Source organism: Mus musculus, chromosome 6, assembly GCF_000001635.26.
Source record: "Mus musculus strain C57BL/6J chromosome 6, GRCm38.p6 C57BL/6J".
Classification (NCBI taxonomy): domain Eukaryota; kingdom Metazoa; phylum Chordata; class Mammalia; order Rodentia; family Muridae; genus Mus; species Mus musculus.
The window spans coordinates 71,612,980-71,632,384 of NC_000072.6; the positions used below are offsets into that span (position 1 = coordinate 71,612,980).

The 19,405-nt window shown below is 38.4% G+C and overlaps 1 protein-coding gene across 5 annotated transcripts in view; it reads right to left on the reverse strand.

Moving 5' to 3' along the window:
* Window positions 1-19,405, reverse strand: part of Kdm3a (lysine (K)-specific demethylase 3A) — a 44,021-nt gene that overhangs the window by 24,010 nt on the left and 606 nt on the right. For 3 of the 5 annotated variants that reach the window (NM_001362200.1, NM_001038695.3, NM_173001.3), the window contains 8 exons: window positions 19,077-19,292; window positions 12,780-12,935; window positions 11,614-11,724; window positions 8,366-8,468; window positions 7,465-7,589; window positions 7,159-7,231; window positions 6,979-7,067; window positions 853-1,016 (listed from right to left, as the gene is read on the reverse strand). In NM_001362200.1, the coding sequence (NP_001349129.1) occupies window positions 853-1,016; window positions 6,979-7,067; window positions 7,159-7,231; window positions 7,465-7,589; window positions 8,366-8,468; window positions 11,614-11,724; window positions 12,780-12,935; window positions 19,077-19,262 (1,007 nt within the window). In that variant the 5' untranslated portion in view covers window positions 19,263-19,292. Of the gene's footprint in view, window positions 1-852; window positions 1,017-3,838; window positions 3,892-6,978; window positions 7,068-7,158; window positions 7,232-7,464; window positions 7,590-8,365; window positions 8,469-11,613; window positions 11,725-12,779; window positions 12,936-19,076; window positions 19,293-19,405 lie in introns of all 5 variants that reach the window. The other 2 variants (XM_030255050.1, XM_030255049.1) reach the window with 1 other exon arrangement.

The following is a 19,405-nucleotide window of genomic DNA, read 5'->3' on the forward strand; positions in this document are numbered from 1 at the left end:
TTCATACTAGAGTTCTCTGCCTAGCCAAACACAATTTCTATAATATTTCTATAATATTTCTTTTGCCACTGCTGTTGTTTCTAATCCAGAATTTCATCCTAGAAAAATATTTCTCATTTATACTTTTAAATTAAAACTCTGTTTGGATATCACTAAATTTCCTACTGTTTAACCCTTCAAGCATACATATGCATGTGAGTACATGCATGCGTGTCTTTGTGTGTGTGTGTGTTTGTGTGTGTGTGTGTGTGTGTGTGTGTGTAGACTTGTGCACAAGGCAACCAACACTGGGCAGTGTCTCCAAGATCTATACCAGGCTGCCACCCACTTTTTTCCTAGTTAATTAATGTTCTCTGTCCCACACTATTTTACAGCTGTCTTCCAAACTGACTTTTCTACATTAAAGTCACTGACCCATATCTTCAAGTCTGTATCAACTGCCAAGTACAGGCTACCACTCCCTCCCTCACAAGAGAGCCTTCCCTCAGTCTACTTTAAAATTCCAAGCTGCACACTGTATTCTTCACCTGTGACCTGACAGGCAAGCTTGGCTCCATATATCTATGCTCAGCTCTCCTCCATAACCACATTTTGACTATCACTGTGATTCAATGCATGTTAGGCTAACTCTCACTGTAACCACACCGCCCTCTCCTTCACACCCTCACTGATCAAAGTCTTCTACGTACAACCAATTCATTCCCTTTTCCTCCATGTTTGGGTGCCTCTAATACTTGAAGGCCCCTGGTCAATCCGTCCCAAGGAGCTCCCATGAAAACACCCCAGGAATATCAGAGACAGAAACAATGATTTACTTCTATGACTGAATACTTTGAACAAAGCACTACTCACCCTTGAGGAAGTTTTGCTCCAATGTTAGGTGGAGAATTGGCTGCCTGGGGAGTATTTTGCTGTCTTGGGTCCTTGCTAGATGGAGTTGCTGCAGTACAGCCAAGCAGGATCTCCTTAAACACTGTTGTGGGAACAGACTGTACAGGACACATACTGGGAGAGGCCTAAAAGATACCAAACCAACAGACATTAAATACAAAGCCCCTAGTGGGGAATTATCATATGTTAATGAAATAAAGGTAATTTCCTTTGTTTAATACTAAGTAAGCACAATACCATTGCCAAATAAAGACCAGCAGAATAAACAAGTAATAAATTGAATACCAAGGAGACTTATGTGATATCTATAAATAGAGCACCCTGGTTTTCAAAAAACTTAAGTAATCCTGTAAGGTTACAAGCTGATCTTTTTCAGAACTCTATTACTGTATAAGAAAGAAATGTGGCAATTGCTTTATTAATGTAATGCATAGAGGTGAACTTTTAGGTGACAGCTTCAATGATAGCTGTTTCACATGCAATCATCTGGACATGACTTGAGTGCCCACCACGCACTTACTGCGTAGATTGGCAGGAGACCAGACCACTTAGGACTCTTGTAGGCAGTGGAACCTACTGGGTACCACGATAAGCCTTGGCAATGCAATAAAGATTGAGGACACGATTCTTGTTCTTATGTGGCTCATCACAAAGGTCACCCCAAGCTGGAAAAAATATTAAGTCATGACTGGCCTATGGGAAAAAGCTAGGATATTTTCCCCCTTCCCTTTCCATATAATTTTACCTTTGTAAAAGTAAAAATATTGGATCCACATATTTATATTAGCTATAGAAACAAAATTTTCTACTATAAGAAAATAACAAAAACCAAAAAACTCTAGACCACTTTTGTATGGCTGACTGTGCAGTCAGTCTACCTAATTTTACCATCTAACTAGTAAAACTCATCTTCCCACCAGTCCTGTGCCTCAGTTATGTCATCCTACCACTACCTCTGTATTCACCAAATCCAAACCTAGTAACATCTAAACTATGACAGAAATTTCCTCAAGTTTTTAAAACGTGACAACTGTCAACATACTAAATGCTGTCTACTCATAAATCATTTTCTCTTTTATTTGGGTAGCCTCAAAGACTATCTAGCACAGAATAAAAGACACTCGAAAATAAGAACTTTTTAATTATCAAAAATTCTGGCATTGTTTTAAATACTTTTTAGGTCCTAAAGTATCTGATTCTTTCTGACACTATTTTTGTCAACTCAACTTTGGTTACACGTTGATTGCCTGTTGGTTTTGTACTGCTTGTTGGGCAGGGGCATTGACTGACTACACTCTTGGGTCAGTCAACTTTATACCTCTGGGCTTGTCTCCTAATCTTTTAAATAAAGACGTTAGTTTATTTTTTTAAAGGTGCTTTTGACTATACTTTCATACAATTCTCTGGTAATCACTTATTAAATAGGTAGTCTCCAAAAGCTGAATTACCAAACCATTACAAACAATTATTCACAGTTTCCTTTTATCAACTATCTCTTCCATCTGCCATCTCCCTTCCTTTGAATACTTCTAGAGTTAAGGTACTAATGTTTATTCTTAGGTTATACTCCAAAACCAATGTACTTCAAAATTCAGATTACAAACTAGATACATATATTTTTATTCTGTACAGTATCTATCAATCTGCTTAAGTCAAGAAACTCCCCATCTTCCTCAACCCGACATCCAATCAAAAAGTCGATTAATCATGTCTCCATTTTCAATGTATCCACTGAATCTTTCCATTTCTGTGACACCACGACTGTGTTTCCCGCAGACTAGTCTGACTTCTCTTCATTCTTGCTAATCCCAATTCTGATGCTCCTACCCTTCACAGACCAAGCTTTAGAATCTGATACGGTCCAGTCTTCAGGCAACTATCACTCCATCTCAAGGAACCCTTCTCTCTGCCCACAATATTTCAATTGAACTGGCTTCTCTTCAAATACTCATGATAAACGCCTTTCTAGTCTGGGCTTTGTACCTGCTATTCCTTCTGCCAACTGTTTTTACTGGCTGCCTGGTTCCATCTTCTTACTCTTAAATTGACTAATGTCCTCAAAATGTCAGGTTACTCACTGTAAAATAGTATCTTATAGCCACTCCTTAGTTTTATCTAAATTCTTTCTACAGCACCTGTCACACTGTGAAAGTCTTTTACTTAGCTGTTCTCAGTGTCCTCACAAAGTACACTTGGACACAGGCCCACTCCTTTATTTCCTGTCTGAACTCATCAAATCAGACATAAGGCTTGGTCAGGAACCCTGGTGGAGTGATGTATGAATGACCAGATGAAAGACAAACACAGCAAGCAGTGCCTCATCTTCTTAAGTAGTTATAGATAAGTGTTAGAAGTTACTTGAGAGGTTAGGCAGTATTAATGCTCACCACAGTACATCAGTATCTCCTATATAGTATGCAGTAAATACTCCTTGGAAGGGGAGATAGAGTGAAGAGGGGAAAGAGGAGGAATCTGCTCCTTTTACAATGGTGATTCACCACAAAAGGGAAAGGATTTGGAGAGCAGCAGCAGCAGCAGCAGCAGCAGCAGCAGCAGCAGCAGCAGCAGCACAGAGGGTAAAAATCACTGGATCCTGATATCAAACCTTGGTTTGAAATCAAGTTTTTGGAACTTCTTAGCCACTGTTCCTGTTGATATAGTGATGGTAACATTCACTACAGTACTTGGCACACAGGAAAATCAGTTTTAGAGATAAGCTCTGTTAAAGCAATAAAGTCTTGTACAGATGTTCTCAATTACGTGACTGTGCAATAGAACCGGCCTTAACTGTAAGTGCTTTTTCTTTAGGAAATGAAGGATGAATAACTCTGCATACCCTGCCTAAGACTCTACTTTACAGAGACACAACTCTTGATCCACAACCCATCTTCACGCATACACTTCTGCACTGGCCTCTGACTTGACAAAGGTCAAAGTTTCTTCTTACCTGAAGAGTTTTCCCTGAAGGTCTTCTATACCAGTCATGGCAATAGTTCCTCCCTGCCAGCAGACGGAGATAATATAATTGAGTGTACGACAGTATTCTAAAAAAGTCACTGCTGGCTCACTCTTCAGCAGACTCTCCCAGTTAACCAAGCAGTGTCATACTCTGAGGAATAGTCTGCTAGGCAGAGAAGACCTTCAAGGAGCCAGACGTCACACTGGCAATCATGTTTATCTTAACCACACTACAGCCAAACGTCTCACCTACCTAATCCTAAGCTCCTGTCTTCCAAAGACCATGCTGTAAGTAAGCCTGTACCACTGCCACTGCACTTGGGAAGTGCCAGCACTGGGAGAAGGGTGCCAAGTGTGTTACTGTACTCACCCGTCACTTACATCTACAAAAACTGCTTGTTTTTATTCGTTTCTTTACCTCTTCAGTTCTCATAAAATCTAGGTCAGACCAGCGTTTCTAAAACTTTCTCAATTATAAAATCACCCAGAATATAAAAATATAAAAGAATACTGATACAAAAAAATATTCACAAGGAATCAAGGAATAATCTTTTAGTTTCAAAAGAGACATTCTAAAACCAGGCCTCTGTAATACATGGAAGGAAGGACGAGAGGAAGGTGCTCAGAGGAATGGCTACCATTTCTTTTCTTCTCTATTATTTTTCTTGACTAACCATAAATTTTTAAAGTAACAGCACCAGGCTCCTCAAGCCACCTACACTCAAATAAAAATCAACACTTCCAACTTCATTTATAGTAGTATGACTTTAGTGTAAGAACTAAAGTTGGTATTTTTCTGTTAGTCTCCCACTCCAAGAAGCTCACCTATATTGATGGCAAACTTAATGTGGACATCCAATGATCAATCACACTATAACACAAACTCAAATGATCCTCCTGCTTCAGACTTCTAAGTAACTGGGACAACAAAAGTGCCTGATAAACGCTGATACTTTTAAAATATGGACTGTGGTTCTTTTTTCCATGTAGAGATCAACAATCTATCTCTAGGCTAGAGCTCAGGCTTAAGTTTTAAAGTTTCTACTGTGTCCAACAGTGAGTGGGAGATCACACAAACTTACTGAGCGTGAATAGACAGTACAGCTGGGCTTAAGTCTTGCTTCCTTCCCTACCAGAGGGAGTCAGGCAGAGGATCACTATGCAGCAGCACGCTTTACAAGAGCCTCCTTAAACCTGTTTGCTTACCAGGCTTAACTGCCCTAGCCACACCCTAAAGAACTGACACACACACCCAAGAAGTCTCTACTGACCCCAATTCTGTCAACATATCAGGACAATTTTTCTAATGTCCAAACAAGGTATACCATTCCCATTCCCTGACCCCTTCCCCACCTGACACTCATTCTTATCACACTTCTATGTAAGCTGATCCATTCTCGAGAACAAGTAGCATGCAGCCAACTGGCCTTTACTCACTTCTATAACAGACTGTCAACAATTCCACCAACGTCAAATTCTCACGGCTATAATTCTACCTACTTTTACACAGCCTCTAACAACACAGAATTACCAGGCAAGATCCTCTGTGAGTATAACCATAAGAAGCACTACAATCATTTTCTGTTTATAGTCCTTTAATATTTCTTTCCTAAAAGATTTATTATCCATTTCTTCTAGAATAAGGATCTCTAACCAGCTCAGACCCTCCTATACCGAGAAGTACACAGTACTATACTATACATGGTCACCTGACCATATAATTTGAGCTTTATAAACTAGAATTGGTGTGCTCCAAGGCGCAAACATCCACATTTTTCAGTTCAGTTACTGTATTGGATCTTCCCCTACTTATTCAGCCCAAACATCTAGTCTTCCACCAAGCCAAATTAATGCTATGCTTTTAGGTTACTGCCTCACTTCACAACCTCTTACAGTAGCTAATTCCATCAACCTAACCAGTGCCCATGTTCTACTATTACTGACTCCCAAGTCACATCACACACTCAAGACTAACCTAAGGAACCCCCCCTTCCACCTCTCAAGGTGCTTCCTTTCTCTCCCCAGGCCTCTGGTCCTCCAGGTACCCAGCACATAGTAAACACACCAGCTTTCTGGTTTCATACATGGGATATTTGAAATTAAATGAAGACACATAATATTAATTTCTAATTAGTTTCTACTATGACCTCTTCATTCTTCCCAGAACTATCTGAGTCTCCACTAAAGAGGTTCAAGCCTAGACATTTGCAAGGAAGAGAAAGGTTTTCATCACCTTGATTTAGGAACCTTTAGATGAAGTATCAAAATTCTTGTCTGAACAGACAAAAGGTGCAGGAAAGGCCATAGACTCCCAAATTAGCACATCCCGGTGCTGTAGTCTACTCTGCCTTTGATCCAGAACCCTACCTAGATCTTTCCTTGACTTTATTCTCCATGCCTTAATAGCCTAATATTTAAGGGCCTCTCTTAAGTCCTATAAGCAGTCTGCTTGGTATCATTCTAGTCAATTTAGAATTCTAACCTAGAATACAATAATGTGGGAAATTATTCACTTAACACACATGCATTTGAATCCCTAAACTGTAAAATTTATTTGTCCTGTAACAGGTCCTAATGACAAAATGAGAAACAGCCCCAAAGAATATTTCAGAAGAGAAGTAAATAAAACATCTGAACTTACATGGCATCCATAAAAGCCAGTTTTTTGAGCCAAAAATTAATCAGCCATTTATTCAGAAAAGGTAATACATCTGTATGCTTAGTCACAAATGAGCAATGCAAGTCATCACAAACTAAGGGTCCCATTTCAACAACCTTCTCACAATCCTAAGGCTCTTCCCTTCCTCTCACACCAGACAAATTTTCAATTTAACTGCACAACTCAATGACTTTCAGAACCAATTCTAATAGTAAAATTGTCATATACTGCAAATTTTAACCAAATAACTAAAAAAATGAAACTTTTAGACACCCAAAATAGTGAACCCAAAACTTATATTATCTCCATCTGCTTGAGTATAGAAATTATGGCCAAGATCTGGAACTTGTAACAGCAGCAGACAAGACAACACAGAAGAACAGAACAAACTGCTCCATCACTATTAAAGACTAACATGCAATATTAAAGTTAAACAATGCTTCACACGGTGACAAAAATAAATCAGTTACCTCAGAACAAGATTTTGCTTGTTTAGAAACCGAACTTCCGTTATTCTCAGAAGACTTGCGTTTTACAGCTCCAGTTCTTGTAGAATTACCTATAATATAGAATAGTGAATACACAGGCTTCCTTCTTTCACTTAATGTGAGAACGAAAAAGAGAAGAAAGGTTTAATCAGTGTGTCTTACCACATGTCACAAAGTTGTCATGTACAACTTCAACATGAATCAGTGCTGGGTCGACAATTTTCAGTGCTGGAATCTTAAAAAAAGAAGACAAAGATACTGGAAGAAATGTAAATGTTGAGAACAATAGTTGGAAATTAACGCAACATGTCAATAGGATACCACACAAATAACTTCATTTTACAACAACTGTAATGTCTTTTGTTTCTAACTTTAACATTTTATAAAAGGAGGGTTTAGCATGAAGAACACAGCTGTTTTGCACAGTACCCTACCCTGTAGGATGACATCAGTTATCACTGCTTTTACCTCCTCACAGTTGACTTGAAGAGTTTTGGATGATGGGTTTCCATGTACAACAGTTGCTGAAAACCACTGAGTAGATGGGTCCAAGCTATAAATTTTTACTTCTGAACCAACAAGGTTCTTGTCACCTTAAAAAAAAAAAAGAGAAAAGAATTCCATTCTCTCTCCTAGGTGTGGTAATATATTTACATTACCATATTCTATGGAACCAAGAAGTACTAAACAATTCATCAAAAGTGAACTCACTATCCTTTGAAGTTTTAAAATAATCTAACGCAGGAATCTACCAGAAAACTGCTAAGGGGTGAAAAGCTAAGGTTAAAAAAAAGAAACTAAAGCAAAAGCTTACAGCTATGAAGATGACTGAGAAACTAGTAACAGTAAAAAGAAAAAAGAGATTACCACATAATAGCTTCTTTTTATTTTATTTTTTAATAATTTTTTGAGACAGGGTTCTCTGTGTAGCCAGGCTGACCGCAAACTCAGAGATCCTCCTGCCTCTGCCTCCCAAGTGCTGAGATTAAAGGCATGAGACACCATTGTCTAGCTCCCAAATATATCAACTTCATATGACAAAAATTCCAAATACAGCAAGTCTATGCCAAAATATAGCTGGGTTTTGTTAATGCTACCTCTGAACTCTCAAAATCACAGGAGCTTTAGCCTAAAAAAAAAGGATCTGTTGGTCACATAGTACCATATAGAAAGAAGCAGCAAACAGAATTTAAAAAGATTTTAGATTGAAAAAGAAATTTCCAATTACCAACATCAAAAAGAAAATGTTTCCTTCAAAAAAAAAAAATGTTTCTTTCAATAGAAAGTAAGTGAAAAGTCTAAATCCTCGCTTCTTATAGGCCTGTCACTGGCTAACTCATGAACTGTCAACAGCAGATTATTTACATACCTTGTAAAAGATGGCTTTCATCCAAATGTTTTACAATCAAAGCTTGAAATTCCTTACTGACTGTCTGATTATCAGTAAGGGAAAGCCGAAGACTGTTAACATCCTGTAAAATCAAAGAACAAAAGAGTTGTTTATGAAGGTTAAGAGTTGAATGTTTCAAATTGGTTCAATCAGATTAAACAGTATTTTCTAACTATTTGACTGTACCTAACAAACTACTGCAACTCCAGTGAACTGAATAGGTCAAACAATTACAAGTATTTAACAGAATGAAGTTAAATCACCCAAGTTAGGAACATAAATGAACTATGAGAAGCAGGCTGGAAAGATGGCTAGGGGTTAAAAGCACTTGCTGCTCTGCTAGAGTACCTAAGTCTGGTTGCCAGAGGCGGTGTCAGGCGCCTGTCAGCTCCAGCTGCAGGCGTTCCAATGCCTTCTTCTAGCCTCCAAGGGCACTCACACCACAACTGGCACACACTCACACACTAATAAAAATTTGTTTTCAAAAAATATACTAGGAGTCGACATGACGTAATTTTGGTTATGAGAATAATATACAAATCAAACTAATCAATCCAAATTTAAAAATACTCTATATCCCAAACCCTTTGGATGGGAAAACCCAGAAAATACACAAGGCACGTACATACTGTTAGTTCACTGAAATTGTTTTAAATTTCACACAAACTCATGAAATCTAACTAGTATTCTAAATGCACGTTTCCTGTTATAAAAAGTGGAGGGACAAACAGACAACCTGAATGAATAGCCTAAGACTCCAGAGTAAGCCTCTTCTGAGACACTCTGTTCTTGGCAGTCGCTCCATTCTTGGCCTTATTCCACAGTTCCCTGGTTTTGCGTGCAAACCCAGTTATGATAAATTTATACAGAAACTGTCAATAGGAGTAACCTGCCAAACCCAACTTCTAACAGGACAAAGGAAAAAAAGAAACCTGCTAAACACAGAGTCCCCGAGTAGCAGACCTTCAGGCTATTTACTATGACTTGGTAGCCAAGAATGGGTCACTCATTTCTCCCACTGTAAACAACTAGTCACAGAGTAAGGGGCCATGCTAGAAAAAAAACCTACATTTCTTTGGCCAAGTTAACATCAGATAAAATCTAGAGGCTCCATATCTGCTCATTCAATCCCTAATGAACATTCAGATGTGGGTGTATACTACTTAATGCATTTATTGCTATTACAGTTCAATCTCCAATTCCTACTCCCAAAGATAGCTGCCCAGGGCTCTCCAATGAGGCAGACTAACTCTAGTTCACCCAGAAGTTTGTTGTTGTTGTTGTTGTTGTTGTTGTTTCTTTGTTTGACTTCTTTTTTAAGTGAAGTGTTTCAGAAAGCATTATAAAACCACTCAAACATGAACAGGAAGAGGCAAAAATGCAGATTTCAGTTAGTGGTAAGTTTCATGAGTCAAATGACTAGCACCCACCAAACACTGGGTTTCACAAATCCTGAAGGCAAGAAAGTCACGTAACATCAAGAGAAACATTGGGTCAGTCAAGTACTGGATCTCAGACACAGTCTACGATACCACAATGAAAAATTTAAAAACAGGTACAAATAAGAACAAGGTCCATAAAGAGGGACAAGAATACTAATTTGTAGGCAAGTATTTAAGTTCTCATTGAACAAGATGTCTGAGACCCATAAGGTCTAGAAATCCATTATTTAGAGGTTCAGTTGGATCTTCAAAGCATCTTCTGCACGACCCAACAGGGCAGAGAAACAAGTCTCATTCTTCTTAGAAACAAAGCATCAGAGAGCTAACTAGTGGTGGGGTACGTAATAGGTTATACCCAGAAGTTTTTTAGGGCCCAACAAATATGCCAGCTGGTTTAGAAACCCTTTCTTATTCACAGATTATCATATTCAATGTGAAGGCAAACCAAGAGTTTCAATTTCAACTTCTGCATATGTCCAAGGATTTTTCAGGTGCAACCTATATTACTTTAGAGCAAGCAGATAAATCATATATCCTCCACCATAGAATTTTACAGAATGATGCCATAAAGAAATGAACTTTGACCATTCTTTAGGAAAAAGTAACATACATATTATAGCTCCTTCAATAAATTATGCTGACAGCCACAGTGCATTTTTCCCAAGAACTAATAAAAATTTCAACCTCTATTTTTCAGTCTTAAGAAACAAAACTAAGAAGTCTTTCACTGAAAAGCTAGGATACATGAAGATATAAATTCTAAAAGCAACGCCCAGAAATAAAAACTACTCTTATTACCAATCACCTACGAGAAAGATCCAAGAGCTTTATTGTAAAAAAGATCTGAGTTCTTTCTGCAAACTGATTGGACATGCACTGTGACTACCCTTGATGGTAAGAACTGACTACCAAATTGCTAAGATCTTTGAATTAGGGAACATGGAACAACTGCTCTAAGGAGAAATACAGGGCTTTTATGAACCTCTGGTCACATTTTCATCAACTGATCAATAGGCAATAATTTTATCTTATATGTTTATCGGTTCAAAGACAGATATCTTCCTTGGTATATACTGATCCATTAACCTTGAGCATCATGGCTAAACCAAACTTAGTAAACTAATGTATATTTCCTTCTTCAATACTTTCCTGCACCAGACAGCATTGTAACATTTAAGGACACTTAAAATAATGAAATTACATAAACACACACACACAAAGTGGGGGTGGGGGGGGACAAAAAGAAGGAAAGAAAGAAGCAAAGGATGAAAATGGAGTGGGAAAGAAACAGCATTTCTAAGCTGCACAATCAAATTTCTTTATATTATCAAAGCTGAAGTAAAAATGCAGAAGACTATCTCTGTGTGTGACTTCAGCTGAGACTGGCATTAGGAAGCTGAAATCTACTGCTCTGTGCAGGACTCCACATAGGGCCATGAATGGTAACAGCAACTGGGGTTTATAGCTACATTTGAGCAAATAGGCAAAGCACTCATGAATGAAGACTGCATATAGCATACCTATATAAACAGTAACTTTGAAAAATCACTTTCATATCACCTACTTTTTTCCACACCACACAACACATCATCAATGTGATACCGTTATCTTTTTAATTCTGAAGAGAGAGCACAAACTCACAGGCTATCTAACAGATGCTATACAACAACTTTGTTAAATTTCTTCCCTACAAGGCATATGCACAAGGGCAATGAATAAGAGCATTTGACTTCTCACATTAAAAGAACTTCTATTTGTACGTTAAATACCATTCCAATAGTTTACCTGTATAGGTTTCAAAAGGTCTTTGGAAACAAATACACTTTGTTGATCTCCAAGAAACCGAACAGAAGTTATGGCTCCCAAGCCAGCTTTGTCTAGAAGAGATTTGTACATCTGAAAACAAAAACAAACAAATAAATAATAGAACAAAAACCTGTTATGTCATTCTAACTACACTGACATCATTCTGGAAGCAGGAACTGACAACTTTCCACACATAAAGAAGTAACAAAGCCATTAAGTTTTTATTTACTACAAGGATTTCCTAACATTTATGCTGCCACCAGATTACAACATTTATTTAAACCCAGTAATTTAAACCAGATGTACATTTGGAAGTTATTAACACACAGGTCTACAGATTCATGATTTCCCAAAAACTCATGTGGGAAAGAAGTATATACATGTTTTTCTGAGAGACAGGGTATGTTTTCAGAAAATTCTTAGCTGTAAAAATAGAAAGGGTGGAACAACCACAGCCCTATATTGTTCAAACACCTATAGTAGCTTTTCACTAGGAAACAAAATCTGAACTTTTGCTAGCATCCTGCGCAATCTGGCAGCTTTCCATCTGCTTCCCAGCGTCTCCAAGCACTCTATACCAGACTCTTCCTCCTTCAAGCTCCAGCTTGTGTCCCATGCAATCTGTCTGGGCTGTCCTCTCCAGATCCATATATCACTTTTGCTCCATAATTACAATGTAGGCAACGTGAAATCCTCTATGGGTTTAGTCTTTAAAGCTACAACATATTCTGAGCTCCCTCTTCCCACTCCCGCCTTCCTCATATCCTCTTTCTTCATTAATGCCCACTGAGTCCAGTCAGTGCTGCCTGTCAAATGCACTTGCCACACTTTTTAAAACGTCAGCAGCAAACCTCAATTTTCTTCAAATGCCGACCACCGAGCCAAAGCAAAGATCTGTGTGACCTGTCTTGCTACTTTCTACCTCCATCCTGATTTCTTAAAAGGTCCTAAAAAGTCATGGGACCTGCCTAGTCATAGAGCTCCAACCAGGGTAGGCAGAAGGTCCCGAGTGCTCCCCTAGCTCTTCCACACTGCTAGACATATTACACTACTGTTTCAAAGGGACATTATATCGCCTTTGTTTCACCCCAAGTGGATTAAATATTCTCTATTTGTCAGTTCAATGAAACACAAGTTTTACTCACTATTGCAGGCCACTGAATAACTTGCTCAGGAACTTCAGGTGATTTTCGTTCTGCCAAAACCAGGTTATGCTCTACTAAAAATGCTTTTCTCTGAAGGCTGTAGACATCTATCCATCTTCTCTTTCTCCAAGACTCCCCATCAAACTCCACACACACCTAAACACAACAAAGCAAACTCAATTATGAATGCTGAGGTTGTATGCTTCCATTACCCTACTTGAATGTATGATGTTTCTACCAGGTATGCCTCCATTTCAAAGCCTACAATATTTAAGATAAATAATCAGAAAGGGATCAAGCCTTAGCTCTCAGACTACTTTGAGATGCAAAGTCCAGAGCATTTAGGGTCAGTGCCCTCAAGATGACCTCTGAAAGCCCAGAATGCAAAGAACCCTCAACAGAAGGGTTTTACATATGCTAATTAGAGTATGAACTTGAAGAGTTAGAAGGAATTTGAAACCCAAAAGAAATACTTATCCCATTGCAATTGTTAAATCTCTGTCAACCTTAAAAGTGGGTTTAAGGCCAGGCAATGGTGGCGCTCGCCTTTAATTCCAGCACTTGGGAGGCAGAGGCAGGTGGATTTCTGAGTTGGAGGCCAGACTGGTCTACAGAGTGAGTTCCAGGACAGCCAGGGCTACACAGAGAAAGCCTCTCTCGAAAAAACAACAACAAAAAAAAAAAAAAAAAAGAAAGAAAAAAGAAAGAAAGAAAGAAAGAAAGAAAGAAAGAAAGAAAGAAAGAAAAAAGTGAGATCACAAGATCATTTGCTTCCACTCATCTGCTAGAAGCTAAAGAAGCCTTTCTTTGAAGACGTTTTTCCTTACCAGAGTCAACACCTGCTGTGGTGGATGGAATGAAAACATCAGTACCTTTTCTTCCTAATGCACATGCACAGTTCTTTTGTAGAAGGCTGACATATAAACTCTAACAGGTCAAAGTCTGCCTGCCTTTGTTTACCACCATGTATTACCGGCAAACAATTTCTAATCATTAACCAAATTATTAAAATGAATAAATCAACAATCTCTCGATGAACTGGTCTCCTATCTTGTTTCTCTTATCTACATAGATGGCAATGAATTTCCACCTCAATACTGCCAACACTAATACTAAACCTTGACTAGTCTACACAGTATCTTTTTAAAAACTCACTAAGACTAGGCAGATGAGATGTCTCAGCAGTTAAAGAGTATTTGCTGTTCTTACTGAGGACTTCGGTTTGGTTTCTAGTACTCAACAGTGGCACACAACTTTTAACACCAACTTCATGTTCAAGACTTCCTAGCCAGAATTTAATCTGTTCACATCAGCCTTACCCAGCTTTCAGTAACAGTTTTGTTTTTTATTTCTGTGTATCAGAAATAGGAAAAAAGATAACCATTAAAAAAAGTACAGATTAGAGATCTGGGGCTTGACTCCCAGCTTTGATAAACCTTTTAGAATGATTTTGTATTAACAAAGTCAATGTGAGAATATAAGGAAACCAACTAACCTCAACCTCAGGTCAAGAACAATTATTCTATGTGATGTGTAATGATAGAGGCCTGGGGAGTCTGAGGTACAGCATAAGGACTGATTTCATATTCCCAGCACCATAAAAAGCTGAGACAACAGGTGCCTATCATTACAGTGGAGGGAAGAGACACAGAAGGATCTGGAAATTGGTGGCCAGTCTTTAGTCAGCAGGTTCCAGGGTCAGTGAGACTCTTCCTCTATCTCAAAGAGTAAGAGGAAGAGTGATAAGGCACTTCTGTCTCTACCACAAACATGCATACAACATATACATATGCTCAAAAAGACTAAAAAATCCTCTCAATCCTAAATTTAATTCTCTCAATCTTATTTTACTAGCTTCAAAAAGTAAGTTACATACATCTCACTAAATTTAGATTTTAAAAAAAGTAAGTGGCTTCCCAAACCTTAATAACACAATTATTACCCATTCAGATAACCTAATTAAAAAACTACACAAGAACTCTCACATTTGAAGTACTTACAAGGAAAAAAAAACCTTACATACTGAAAACTGTCTGATCATTTTAAACTGCAAAATGGCATCACCATCTACAAACCTCAACTCCCAAAACAATACAATCATGATTTTAAAAAGAACAACAAAAAACTCTACTATTTTATAAATTTTTTGTTGGGTTGCATTTATAGATGTCCATGCCAGTGGCTGGACAAATCTACATGACTTTCAAGTATTAGATTGTGTTTGACTAAAATTCATATTAGCTTTGGCTTTAAAAAAAGATGACTTGTACAAAATATGTACTGTAATCTAAAACTCATGAGCTTTCCTCAACATTTTTTTAGTTTCCTATCAAAACCACATATATCTTTTAGGAGCTAGTGGCAGTTTGTATAGCATGCCTGAGGTCCTGAGTTAAAAGTCAGGCATGCTTATGGAATGCAAGGGGTTAGAGCTCAAGGTCTCCTTCAGATACAAATTAAGTACATGAAACCTTCTCAAGTTATCAAATAGAAGGCACTCCTTTCAAGATGTTCGGCCAACATTTCTATCAGATGATATGAAAAAATAACTAAAGGAACTCACACAAGTTTATGAGCTGATCAATCTACCTGGTTTCTGTGTTCTTTCCATGGGAATACAAACAAATGTTATTTACACTAACAAACTATGGCTCACCACCTGCATTTTCCACATTTGCTTTTAATAGAGTATAAGTGGTACCTATTAGTCTATCAAATATCTTGATTAGATTTTGGAAAGTTCTAGATATTTCAAGCTACTTTTTCTCCCAAGAGTAAAGTCTGTATGTTACATGGAGTAATGTTACATCTAATCAAGCTATTCTCCAAAAATACCAGTTTTGGTTTAAACTCATCTCACCTGGGTATTTAATCATAAAACCATTGAAAATGCCAAGGAAAATGTTTCCAAGTTCAGAGTAGGAACATAGAGAATGGTGGTGTTAGTGTAGAAGCTTTGATTATGTGTTGACTCAATGTCAGCTCTACAATGCACACAGTACTCACTATAAGTTTCACCATTCCATAAAGTAAAAAAAAGAATCCAGTGAGTGTGCATGTGTGTATGTGTGCAATGGCTATGTGAAAATCCTACAGCCTAACATTCAATTATAAGAGGCAAAAAGTATTTATTGCACTGTGCTATTGAGTTTCTAATTTCACATAGCTTTGCTGGCAGTGGGATTCACAATTTTCCAGTTCTAACAAGACAACAGGACAGAGAGCATCCAACTGCTGACAGTAGTAAGAAACTGTATATACTTATTTGCTAAAGATAGCCAAAGGAAGGAGCAGAAAACTCAAGAAAGCAGACTTAAAGACACTAAAGACCTATATAGGCAAGGTAGGGGTAGAAGACATTCCCAACATGCAAATGTATCCTTCACCCTCAAGAAGAAAACAGTAGGGTTAAATAAAACAAGTCCTTAAAACTAGGAAATGGCCACTGCCTCATCAGTAAGTTATTCCTGTTTCCCCATAGTAAAAGAAAAGGTCTCCCAAGACCTTCATTTATTCATTGATTTAGACACATACAAAGTTCCAGGTGTTAGACACAAAGAAGCATGCCAAATAAAATACCCTAACCCCATTCTGATATTAAAGGCACTGTCTGAGGTCTGGAGAAAAGAGTGAACAGGTTATTTAACTTCTTTAAATCTCAATTCCTACAAAAACAAAACAAAACAAAACAAAAAAAAAACAAAACAAAAACCAAAACAAAAACCAAAAACAAACAAAAAAAAAAACCACCTTAGCTAGTAGGATACTTAGAAGGGGTCTAAAGACACTTGCCACAGAATAGCTATTTAACAATGACCTACTTTAACTACACTTTAACTCTTCAGAGTCCACTACTCTTTATATTGCTTTTCTAATCTTTAAAATCCTTTTGTTACAAAGTATCTTTCTAGATGAAACAATGTTAGGCAGGCTTTACCTTGTATTCCTTCGTCCAGATACAAGTCTAGAAAGGCTAGGCTTGCACTAACAGTAAATGAACAGTCCCATGAACTCAACCTGAAATTCGCTTGCATTTAGCCTAGTAACTCCACCAGAAAAGACACCCTCCAAACCTTCAAGATCACTAAGCCCAGATGTAAACATGGCTTTAATTACTTGGTTCTTGCTTTAATCTCACTGAATGTAACTTGGTTATAGAGTTTTAAGATACATTTTTGTTAAATACAACATGTTCTCTAAACTTAATTACTTTTGCTACTCAACTAGGGAATGTAGAGATAAATGCTTGGAAAAAAGGAAGCAATTTGCACCTTACAAAATGATTGAGTTGTAAAAGTTTCTCAGCAAGGCAAAACCCGTAACAAAAATTTTCTTGAACTGAAATCCTAGAAGACACACTGCCAAAAATGGATTCAAGTCCTCCTGTCATTATTTAATAGCTAATTACAACAGCCTGGACCAAAGACTTGTCTGAAAGTGAAGCTCCTTCTCAAAGGCTTGGGGGGTGAGAGGGATGGAGATGAAAACAATAAGTTAAAGATCTTTAACTTTACATGTGAAATCCAACAGGCCCTTTGTCATAAAAGAAGGAAACCTAGGCTCCTGTCAACTTCCCAAGAACTAAGGACGATAAAGTTTAAATATTGTTCCCATTTAGATCAGATCAAATAAATGTACTACAATTTCTTTTTTAACTTGACAGGAAAAACAAAACAACAAGGAAAAAAACCACAACCATGATTGAAATCTGGTACACAAAGCCTGTATTAGGTAGAAAGGTAAAAGCCTAAAGCAAATAGGTTGGTCATCTGCATACACCTATCTCTAAAACTTGATTTGGTAAAATAAGTGGAATGGAGGAGAAAAGCTATGTTTCAGAGTATAAGCAGAAGCAGCATGGCACAACTCTGACCAAGCAGTATGATGGCTAAGGGGGACATCCCTGCAGGAAAACTCCCTGGATATGTTAATTTCTAAGGATGGGGTCCATAGACTACTAAAAACTCTGTCTTCCTAGATACAAGTTAACGTGGGATCAACAGCAAACAGTACTTTGTAGCCTAATGTGCTGCTCTAAGGACCAAATAAGAGTATATTTGTTAGTGATCACTATGATGCTTGCTGTGGTTAAGTGCCCAGTGGTCACTTTTAGAACATGTAGACAAGGCACATGGTGGAAACTCTGAAAACACATAACCAAGTAACCTTTTCCAATGATCCTCTCAAGACTCGTGATGGTGTAGGCATGCACTGTCAAGCCTGAGCTTAAATGAAGTGTTTCAGAAATCAACATTTAACTGACAATGGCTAAAACCTGCTTCCTTTAAGTAGTTTTCAAGAAAAGGGCAAAAACACAGAAGATTCCGAGGCATGTCCATTACTCAGGGTAGAAATAGTCTGTCCTGACAAGCTTCCTGGAAGTTATTATCACTATGGAGCCTTTGTTAGGAATCTTTTTTCAGCTGATTTTTGCACAAGGAGTCTTTGTGGGCACAATGGCTTCCTCACTGGTTATTTCCCTACTATTTTTTCACACCAATATTTGTATCACAGAGTAGGATTCATTCCTTTCAAAAGATCTAAGTGAAAAAGGTTCCAGAATGTGTTAACTGGTCATGCAAGTTCCATTTCTCCCCTTCCTTTCAAACACCCTATACGGGACAGCTCCACCCAAGGCTTCCATATATGGCTGTAGCCACACCAACCCATCCTCATTAACAACCGGGGACCTACTCCTGCCTCACTAACCATACCTCAGCAAATACCCACCACCAGAACAAGCCAAACAAAACTAAATAGATAAACACAACTAAGCTCCTTCCCTTACATTCACACTTCACTTCCAAGTTGTAAAGTTTAAAAAGTTGAATGAAGAAATAAAGAGGAACACCATCATCTGAAATCATCTTTTTTGAAAGCACTTTCAAGCTAGCCTTCAATGATTCTAATTGTCATCCACTTCTTTAACCTATTACTAATAAACAATACGCCTCCCGTTGGGGGCATAATCAGACTGTCCCAGGGGACCCAGCGCCTGCATTAATGAAGCATGTCTGAACAATCCTAAACCCATTATTAATCTCAGGCCACTGGAGCTCTAGGTCAAACACACCTTGACACTACACCCCATTTCAAAGACTTTCACGGTCTAGAGTTCTGTACCTTCTGATCACCTGCCAACTTTCTAGTGGCCCATTTCAGAAAAGGGAGGGAGGGGCGCTCAACTGTCCCGTTACCAAGGTAACTGAAAACCGTCTGACTGCCCAGCCCCCAGAAGACGGTTTTGTTTGTTTGTTTAGGGATTTTGTATTTTGTTTTAGTCTTTTTGTTTTTTACCTTCAAGTCTTTCTTAGTAACGTCGGTGTGGGAAACAGCTCGAATGGTCCCCGACAGCCAGGGCCACTCGGCAACGCGCTCCAAGTCCCAGTTGTCCTGGCCGCCTTCGTTGCCTTCGGCTGCGGACAGACTGAGGAATCGCTTCCCCACCAATACTGGCCAACTTTCTCCGAGCGTGAGCACCATGGTTTCCACGCCAGCAGGAAGGGCTCCTCCCTGCAGAAGGCACAAAAACAAAATGCGATGGGGGGCGGCCGAGGTCGGAGGCGGCCCGAAGAGACGAAGCGCCGACAGGGACCGGTGGAGTGACACCCCCGCAGGTGGACTCC